Here is an 11,123-nt window from a genome sequence, read left to right on the forward strand (position 1 = left end):
AAATGAGTTTGAAAAAATCTTGTTGATAAACAATTCAATATTATTGAGCATTATTATTATTATAATTTTAATATTAATAATTAAAATAAATAAAATAGTTAAATGGTTTTGATGAATTAATAAAATGAGCTGATGAAATAGTTAAATGAATAATTTTAAGTTAATTATCAGAACTGAGACAACTGCATAGCTCATTGCTTAGGAGTCAAGTTCTCTTTAAACTTAAATTATACCAAAAGAACTCAAAATATTAAACTTAAAAACTATCCCACTACCTAACTGTTTTAATATATCTTTTACAAATATTGTGATCTGCGAAACAACCTTCCATAAGTTGAATCTTACCACTTGCAAAACTTTCCAGACTTACTTGCTCTTTGTGAAACTAATTTATATTCTGTTATTCCTTCTTCAGATCTCAGTGTTGATGGGTGCTATCCTCCTTTGATTCACAAAGACTTTAATAGCCACATGATTGGCTGGGGGGTATACATACTCATCAATTCACTTATTTGTTGTGAAATCAGGTTTAAATCTTTTGACCATTCTTTTATGAGCTTAGCACATCTTCATTCTATCCTTTCTCTTTGTTCTTTATTCTTCTCCTTCTTCCCGAGACTGCACTTTTTTAGATGTTATTTCTGATCAAATTGACCATGCCAATATTGCCATTACCCCTCTGGCAATATTAATAATATTGCTGATTTTAATGCTCATCACACTGAATAGCCTGGCTCTAATGCCACTGACCCTGCTGGCACTAAAGCCTATAACTTCAGCACTTCTCAATCTCTTACTCAGATCCTTCAACTTCAAAAGATTTCCTGACAACCATTTACCTTTACTCCTTAATTTATGTCTTCTCTCTGACCCTAACTTGTTTTCAGTTTCTCCTTTTTCTCCTTTTGGTGGTTCTGACCATGCAATGATTTCTATAAATCTTTCATCTTGTACTTCCTCTTTGGACTCATCCTATCTTCACGCTACTTACCCCTAAACTTACTGGGATTCTTTTTGTGATTTTCTTCTTGATGGTCAAGCAGTTAAAAATAAATGATTTAATAATCTCAAAAACTTTCCATTAGTTTTCCATTTAGTTTTTCCATTAATTGACACATCAGCAGAATAAGAAAAGACATCAGCCCACTCAATGCAACTAAGGTATAGAACAAACAAACTCGTAGAAAAAAAGCCGATAATTTTAAACAAATCCAATTGGTTGTTAGTGGCAAACCGAACAACTTTTTATTTATTGGTGTATTTAATTTATGCAAACAAAGAATTCGTAAATAATGGCACAATATTATAAACAACCAAAGCGTCTGTTATAACTGTTTTGCAGGAAATGTATCAAAATATTTAAGTTATAAAGATATCTTGAAGAGTTTGTTTGACATACTTTATGAACCTAATTACAATTTAATACATTTGTGTTGTTATATTTTAAAAAAATATGCTACTTTTAAAAGCAGTTGGAATGAATTATGTAATATATATTTAATTTTGCACTGTGCTAACAACAACAAATATTTATCTCAATACATAACTGAAACCATAATAGCTCTTTATATTGACTTAGTGTTCAAAGATATAATTGTTTTTATAATAATAATTTAAAAGTAACTTATGTTACTTTTAAATTATTGTTATAAAAATTAAAGAAATCAAATATCAATTAAAGTTTAATACTGATATAAAAATGAAACAAATTAGAAAATGAAAGTAATTTGTTTATAAAGTTTACGGCCTCTAATTTTTAATTTTTTACGCATTCTGAATGGAATAAATTATTTTTTCAAGATGGCCGAATAAGTCCTGAGTATTTCAAATAATGATACTAAATACCAAAAACAGTTTTTTGAATGGGGCTAAAAGTTATGATTATTTATGCAAAAACGACTTTTGTAGAAAAATTAACACTACCATAGTTTATCTGAATCTAACATGAAATTATTGTTAAACATACTCATTTAGGTGTGTTATTGAAAATAATAACTTCAATTTTCAAAAAATGGTTTTTCCCAAATAATGTCTGATTATAAATATTTTACATATACATTAATTGAAAACAAACACCAATACATGCTCTTATGAAAAAATCAAATCCATAGACTTATCTATAGCCAAGCCCCAAGGTACTTTATGTTGAAAATTACATCTTTTCTAAATAAAACTATGCTTGACGATTTGTTATAGTCGCAGTATTTGTTATATTACTTTTACCAGATTATAATAGTGGTTAAAATAATCTTTCCATACATACCAAATATGTCATACTTTTTGATGAAATAACTTACATATATTGTAATTGAAAAAACTTATATTTTTGTTCGGAAAAATGTGTACCTTGCCTTAATACAATGCATTGAGTGAGACTGATTTCTTTTCTCACTCTGCTGATAAATGTATCTCCTATGTAATCTCCTAGATTCAGGCAGGGTTAGAAGCTTTTATTGGTTTTTGTCGGTTCCAAGTCAAGCTCATTCTACTCCATAGTTTTTACTTCTTGTGCAACTACTATATCTAATTGTAACCATTTTTTTCATCTTTTTCAAAATAATAACTTTCTTGAGAACAAATGGCTATTTTTTTAATGCAGGAAATTGATGTAAAAAGATGCTGCCTGACACTAAGCTCCATTATTCCCAGTTCACTAAATCCTGTATCTTATCTCAGAAGTTAGGCTCCAGAGACTTCTGGAAAATCTTCAACAACAACATTAACAAAGGTAGATCTCTCATCCAAGGGACTGATTTTGTAACCTCTCCCAAGGATAAGGCAGAACTATTTGCAAATAATTTTTTTTCTAATTGGACTCTGAATCTTATGGTCATTCTCTTACTTCCATTCCAATTAAACAGGTTAACCCATTGTTAAACATTCAAATCACTCCAGCTTCTGTTGCTAAAGTCATATCTCAATTAAACTCTTCTACGGCTTGTGGTCCAGAAAACATTCCTGTCTTAAAAATGTGGTCCTAACTTGCTAACTGCTGTGACTGAAAGATCTTACTGTGCATTAAATGGAGGCGGAGAGACTAGGGCTATTGCTCTTGACATATCTAAAGCTTCTTATGGTGTATCTGGGAAAGGTTTCGTTCTTATGTTGTATCTAGGAAAGTTTTTGAGATTATCAAATTGTTTCTTTTTAACCGCTTTATTAAAGTCATCCTCGAAGGCCAACATTCTTCTTCATTTCCAGTAACTTCTGGAGTATCTCTTTCTTATCTACATTAATGATCTTCCTGACAACCTTACATCTAAAGTAGCTTTCTTTACTGATGACTCAACTTTAGACTCTTGTCTTTATGAAAAGTCATCTTTTTTTGATCACTTAGAACAGACAGCCAATCTTAAATCTGATCTCACTTCTGTAACAGATTGGAACTTGCGGTGGCTTGTAAATTTTATCTCTAACCAAACTCAGTTATTTATTGTAAGAGTCTGTCTCAATACTATCGACATTACTATATTAATGAATGACGACCCTTTCACTGAGTCCTCTTTTTTACGCCTTCTTGGATTATTATTCACTACTGACCTTTCATGGAAACCAAATATACAATTGGTTGCTAAATTAACATCTGCAAAGGTTGCTTCTCTTTATTGTGTTTGCCATTTTCTTACTCCTGATTCTATTCTCTACCTCTCAAAGTCTCTTATTCGTCCATGTATGGAATACTTTTATCATATTTAGGGTGGTTCTTCTAATGATGCTCTTTCTCTTCTAGATAAAGTCCGAAAACGCATTGTAAACTTATTTAGGCCCGCTCTATCTGCCAAGCTTGAGCCTTTCTCACATTGTTGTAAAGTTGCATCTCTTTTTCTTTTCTACAAATATTATCATTTTTGGTGCTCAAAGGAGCTATCATCTCTAGTTCCATCAACTAAAACTCATTCTTGCTTGGCTCGTTACTCAGCAAAGTCTCATTTTTATACTGTAACTTTTATTTTTCTAGTTTTTTCTCCTGCACTTTAACTCTTTGGAACCCTTTGGAACTCTCTTTAACTCTTTAGAACTCATCTTCATCTTTTCCTGACTCATACAACCTTCAACTTTTCAAGTCTTCTGTTAACTGTTTCCTTGTTTTATAACTCTATTTTTTTTTTTTTATTCCTAGCAACTTCCAACTTAATAATGGTTGCTTGCAGCCTTGTTGCGAGTGAATCAGAGTTTAAAAAAAAAAAAAGTCCTATAATGAAGGGTTTTTTTTTTCGTTATTATTTGTGTTTTTATTTTTATTGTTATTATGATTGTTTTTTTGTTTTTTTCAATAAAAGAACTCTTGTTACTCTTTAGTGTGGTAATTATATTGTGTTCTCGAAAAGTACTTCTATTTTCCCTATTGTAAAAGTGATTGAAGAAATTTTTAAGTAAGTGTTTTAAAATTTTGCAGATATCTCTATGTTTTTTTAGCTATTTTAATATTTTTAAATAAATATTTATTTTTTACCACTGTTACATTTATTATTAGATTTTGAGTTATAACATTGACATATTTACAATATTGGTGACTATTAACAATTTGATAAAACCTGAAATACTTCTTTCACACTTCTTTCTGAAAAATAATTTAATTTAAAATTTGAAAAACAATTCGATTTGTTAAAATTATTTAAAAAAAGATTGAATTACATTTGTTTAAAACACGATTGATATTTTTTTGAAGAATGATTGGCATATGCGATTTTATGTTTAGTTACTAACCAAATATTGAACAAAATACTGTACAAATAATCCTAAATGTTTGTATTACTTCAATTAGTTTTACAGTGTGTGTGTGCATTATAATCAATACATATTCGATGCGTGTACATTATTTATTAACTATTAATTATTTAGAATTTTGTTAGTCATTGATAATTTGTTTGAGTTTATTACTTTACATAGATATAGATACACATCTATAGGATACACATCTATATCTTTCTGTTGTGTGCTTATTATTGTTTTTTTTTATTTTTACAAAAATTTGATTTTAATTTTGTTTTGTTTTGAAAGATAATATTTTTTTCAGAGTAACCATTTAGTTGAACATTTTTTTAAGACAAAACAATAATATTTCATTTGTACATGATGTATTTTTATTGCTGAGCGGTTTTAAGTTTAAAAATATACTACGTTTTACCTTGGAAGGATGGAGTTTTTGCAAGCTTTATTTGGTACAAGTAAAGATCTGTAAATCTTTTATTCCTTAAATATTTGATTGATGGTGTTGTTATTATTTTTTTCTTGACGTTTTTTTACAACTTCTTGACGCATCAAACGATGTCATTAACAATTGACTAGTTAACTCTTAATCAATTTATCTAAGAAAATCAACTTTATAAGAAACCCAAAAGCCTATATTTTTACCAAATTATATTCGGCATCACTTTTAATTCGAATCACTATTATTGTAAAAATCTTTATATGAAGTATATAATTGATATGTATATTTTTATAAGTGAAACAATTTAATTAAAATTGTAATTAACGATCAACCAAACTACTGACCGTTAAAGATAGTTAAAAGAACGCTTAGCGTTTTGTTTTTAATAATTGTTACATATATAGGAAAAAGAAGCGTGCTCAAATTGCATATTCTGGCTCAGTTCAAGGCTATCTACGAAAACCTGTTTCAGTGAGACGCGCTTGTTCGAACCTTGAATCATTTATTGTTGAGGATGTTGTAGAAAGTCACGTCTATTCGGAAGATGTTGATTCGGCAATTGGGAGCGATGAAGAGGTTTTTAAATATTTTGTTTTATTTTCGTAACCAATTATGTTTTTATTTATTTGACAACCAAATCAAGTGATTGACATTAAACATTGTTTAATAATAATATCGGTAATAATAATATTAATAATAATAACAATAATAATAGCAATAATAATAATAATAATAACATTAATGATAAATCACAATCGTAAATAAGTTTACAAAACATTTAACAAATTTTTGAGAAATAATTTACAGCTGATATGTTTTGTCTGCCGTTAAATTAGGCAAATTAAATTCTGAAAAAATAGTTTTTAATTTAGTAATAACAATATATGTCGGCTTTTTAAAACATGTAGTTGTTTAAGAACCAGATAAATTGACTCTTGCTGACATCTCGGAGAAGATATTTTAAGAATCAGTTTTTGATTATTTTTTACTATTAATGATTATTTTAATAAAAAACGATTTTCTTAAATTTAATTAGAAGCGTTTTTTTGCAACTGTTGTTTTCTTTTAAAATTTGCTACTATCTTTAAAAGGAGATCAAATCTGCTATTGCCCCTAAAAACATTAAAAACTATAGCAATTAAATGAAGGTTATATTGAAATATATAATCGACAAAAGAAAAAGAGCTTAAACTGTCTAATACTTGGTTTTCTAGTACTAATAGTTTTAAAATATAAAGACAAACAGTCATAAAGACAACTTTCTCGTTAACTTACAAACGATGAGAAAGGTACTTGTTGCTTGTGAGCACAAAGTAGGATTTACGATTTACATCGCTAACTTTGTTTTAAGCTAAAAATCTAAAGTAATTAAGGTATTAGCATGAAATGCTTCATTAGTAATTATTGTAAATAGTCAAATATTTTTAAATGAAATGTAGCTAGTTTTTACTGCTTGTGTTTAAGAATAAAAATTTCTTCCTCTAGGTTTCTGCACTTCAAATACTTATCCAAAAGTTACGCGCCAAGAATGACAATCGTATTATAACTTGTTAAATACGAAGAAATGTAAATGATTAATAATAAAAATAACGATAGTAATAACAAATAACATTGATAAAATAACGAAAATAGTAACAAATAAAATTGTTAACGTAAATTTAAGAAATATAGTATAATTTTATAAATACAATTCTGTTAATAATAAATATATATTAATAGTAAAATAGATAAATCAAATTATGAATTTTAATCATAGTTCTATACATTTATTTTAAATTTTCTGAATATTTTTTTTAGCTTGGGAAACCGCGGTTGAAGCGTTTACAATCTGCTCCTCACATATTGGGTGAGGAAGAGTACATAGTTGTGGATTTTATTGGGGAAGAGACTTCAAGTAAATTGATGCATTTGTCAGAGGATATCAATGATACAAAAGTTGAAGAAAGTAGTTTACATGAATTAATCATGAAAAATTCTAATGACTCGCATGATACAAAGACGACTTTGTTTCACGAAAAAAAAGAATATTTAGTTTCTGAAAATACCTCTTCTTTAAATAAAATGGCAGAGGACGAAACGCCATCAACTGTTTTTACTGACACTGAACAAAATGCAACCTATACTATACCAGTAATTGTTCCACGAAGAAGTTTTAAGAATGCTCCGCGAAAAAAGGTGTTTAGTGCGGGTAAAGGGTTAAAAAAAAAATTGAACAAAGAATTACTCAACCCTAATTTGCATAACAGTTATAACCTGCAACTAATTGATAATGGCCATGATATAAAGAGCGATGGATATCAACTAATTAATAATAACCAAGTAATAAACGATGAAAGCCATCAAGAAGGCGATAACGTGTTATCTACTAGTCCAAAGGCTAATATTAATGACAGTAAACAAAACGTTGGTCAGGATTTAAATAAACTTGAAGATAGAGAAGTTAATAACTTTCATTCCTCGAATTCTTTAAAAGAGAAATCTTTCATTGAGAATGAAAAAACAATTCTCACCCCAAACTTCTCAAGAAAAACGCAAAACACTTTAAATTCTGAAGATCGCTCGAAAAGCATTGTTGCTCAAAACAAGTTTTTATTTGATCTACAAATTGCCAATGAGCTTAAAAATAAAATTACTATTGAAAGACCTGAACGGCCTCGATCTACATTAAGTTTAAACAATTATAACATTGATAAATCGCAGTCATCAAACTCTCTTAAAAAGAGTATTAACGAAGAAATACCGGTTGCCGGTATCGTTTCTGGTACTCGTGCATTATTCGAAGGCGGAAAACAAAAGAACAATGATGATCGATTGTCTTTAAGAAGTTTTCAAGAAGAAGAATTTAAATCATTTGGTACACTTAGGCAATCGAAAAAAAGTTTGAACGAAGATCAGTCATCATTCGCGGAAGATCGACATGATACGATAAAACTTCCAGATCAAAAAATACTCAATCAAAAAACTGAATTTTCAAATACAAACGTTACTCAAAAGAAATCGTCAAAAGACTTTTCAATTTCAAACCAGCATTTTAGTTCTAGAAGCGATAAGTTAGAATTCCATTCTCCCGCTGTCAATAAAATTGAGAATGTTTCTGCAAAGAAAAATAAAAATACAAAATTGTTTTTACGTCGCCACAAAAATGAAAAACTTAACACTCCTGATATAATTCCAGTTAATCATTTTCATGATTATTCCAATGAAAATGATTCCATTGAAGACACCAAAAAACAAGAGACAACAAAACGCTGCTCGGGAAGTGAAATCAAAAGTTCTGAAGAGTTAACAGATATACGTTCTATTTGTTCTACAGATTCAGATATAAGTATTATACTAGGTGAAATAATTAATCGAGAATCTTTTTTGGAAAAAAATAAAAATAAAACAGGCTTAGGTTTTAAAAAGAAAATAAAATCAAAAAATATAAAAACTGCGCTAGTTGACGCGCCTAAAGTAAATGAAACCAAATTAGATGGAAATCCAGTTAATGATGAATCACGGAATTTAGAAAAGCCTGAAAAACCTGCGTTACATAATATGCATACATTTTCAGATCCAATAGATTTGTCTGTCGGTGTATCTATTGATGATAAGATTCAGAACCAGCATTATAATGGACTGTTGCAGAAAAATGTACGCTCTAATATTTTAAGTGCAACCCACAGTAACTATTCATTAGACGGTGTTTTGGCAAATAGAGATAACAATGACTCAAGCTCACACGAAGATGAGTTGGTTGAGATGTTTGAAGAAGCATCTAAACATACTTTGTCGGGTTCAACCAACGTTTTAAATGATCCTCATAGCTTTGAATCATCACATGAAAGGAAGAAGAAAAAACGTTTTCTTTTTAGTTGGAAAGGAAAAGGAAAATCTGACAAGAAAAAGCATAAGACAGAAAATGCTGGTAAATTACGTCTATCAAAAAGTCTAGAATTATTACCAGGAATTAAATCTAGTTCAAAATCTCTCCGTACAGACAAATCAATTGAGGATGAAATAGTTAGTGATGAGGTTCCTAAAAAGAGAAAAGGATTTTTTAAAAAAAAGTTTAAGAATGATACTCATTCGGATATGATCGATAGCGATCGGAGTGAAATAGATTCCATTGTAAGCTCTATAGAAAGACATGATTCAGAATCTACAAGAACATTCATAAAAGAAGATCTCACGCGTGTATCTGATAGAACTAACGAAAATAATACAACTTCCAAATCAAAAGATCCAGTAACACATACAGTTTTTATTCAAAAAAATGTTTTTGTGGATGTCAAAAATTCCGACCAAACGGAGCTCTGATTTTTAAATTTATACATAGTTTTGTAACGCGCGAGATATGCGCAAGATGTATTTATGGTTTTAATACTCCCTCATTGTTTTACTTTTTTGTTGATCAATATTTTTGAACGCTCGCTTTAAATTCTGAAAGTTTTTGAACAGCGTTCAAGTTTGTTTAAATTGTTAAAAAGTTCTATAGGATTTTAGAAAAGAAAAAATATGACAAAAAAATAGACAAATAAAAAAAATATTTTGTAACTCATTTCTTTCACTTCAATTGTTTAAGTGTTAATCCTGAAATTTTGTTTTAAAATTTTATAGTCCAAAATTATATATCCTATACAACTTTTTTGGTAGGGTTGTCCTAGAAATGATAGTAAAAAAATAATTTGTGTGTAAACGTAACGAGATGGATATTTATGTAAATTTATTTTTGAAACGGTTTTCTACATATTTGTAAAAAAAAAATTTATATTTCTTTTCATGATTTAAAAATAGTGTTATTTATTTATATGTATTTAAACTTTCAGTTTTAAACTGGATTTTTTTTCTTTCTATTTTCTAAATTATTAGATTTTATAAAATACTTTAAAACCCTTTTCAATATTTATTTTAATTTTTGGTAAACAAATTTCAAATTTGCTATAATTTTTGATAAAGTTTACTTTTTTTCTAATATAAAGTGTATTACGTACTCAAAATTATTTAGTATCTATATAATATTTAGACTATGTAAGTTTTATTTGTTTGTTTATTCCTTTGTAAACCTTTCTATAAGACTTCAATTTGATAAACTTTTCATATATAATATTCATTTTGAAGATTTGAGAAATTTATCGAACGCAAGGTTATAGTTAAATTGATTCAACCGGCTTTTATATGGATGAAATAAACCAGCTTGAATTTTTAATTCGTGAAGCATAAACCTGGTTTTAATTGATTTTTATGAATCGTTTATAAAAAAAAGAAAAAAGTAAAATAACACTTGTTGATTTGTGAACGAGTCACACCTTAGTAGGTGTGTTAAGACATGTAAACTGTTTAATTTTCAAAACAATTTTTTTATATTTCATGAACTTGGGTTTTTTAGGTTTTTTAAACTTTTTTTTTTTTTTTTTGTCACAGATATAGTGTGGAAGATCCATGGTTTAAATTAATTACTTGTAATCTTATATGTAAAAAATCAGTTGTTTAATCAACTTTTCATGAGCGATTCATAAACTATTTTTTTAGTTTTACTCTCGCGAGCAATTTTGTAATAATAAGATTTTTTTATAAGCCATTTTTAATAACAGTTCTTTATAATTAGAATTTTTTTCGCTAAGCATTACCTCTGGTGAAAAAAATTTGGCACAATCATTGAGAAGCTAAAACTTTTAGTTACCCAGTCTTACTTTTTTGTTTTGTTTATAAAGTGTTCGTCATCTTTTACTGAAAGTTTTGTTTACTTATCCTCAAATGAAGCCGACAACATTAGTTGAACAAGTTTACCGCTATTGTAATTTGCATCCTAATGCTAAAACGAAGAACATTAAGAGTATTTCTTTGCTTTAGTCACCCCCAAAAGAACCATCAAACACTATATGGCAAAGTGGAAGAACAATGAGCCAAAGCCCCGTAAGCCTGTATCAGGCAGAAAATCAAAAATTATAGATTGCTAGGAACATTAATCGTCTAAAACGCCTCTTGAACA

At 28.5% G+C, this 11,123-nt stretch overlaps 1 protein-coding gene across 1 annotated transcript in view; it reads left to right on the plus strand.

The window, feature by feature from the left end:
- LOC101241235 (uncharacterized) overlaps positions 1 to 10,251 on the plus strand; it is an 86,036-nt gene extending 75,785 nt beyond the window's left edge. The window contains exons 13-15 of the mRNA XM_065791727.1: positions 4,300 to 4,373; positions 5,557 to 5,728; positions 6,950 to 10,251. Of these exons, the coding sequence (XP_065647799.1) occupies positions 4,300 to 4,373; positions 5,557 to 5,728; positions 6,950 to 9,451 (2,748 nt within the window). The 3' untranslated portion in view covers positions 9,452 to 10,251. The remainder of the gene's footprint in view (positions 1 to 4,299; positions 4,374 to 5,556; positions 5,729 to 6,949) is intronic.
- Positions 10,252 to 11,123: the final 872 nt, after the last annotated feature.

Source organism: Hydra vulgaris, chromosome 02 (genome assembly GCF_038396675.1).
Source record: "Hydra vulgaris chromosome 02, alternate assembly HydraT2T_AEP".
NCBI lineage: Eukaryota > Metazoa > Cnidaria > Hydrozoa > Anthoathecata > Hydridae > Hydra > Hydra vulgaris.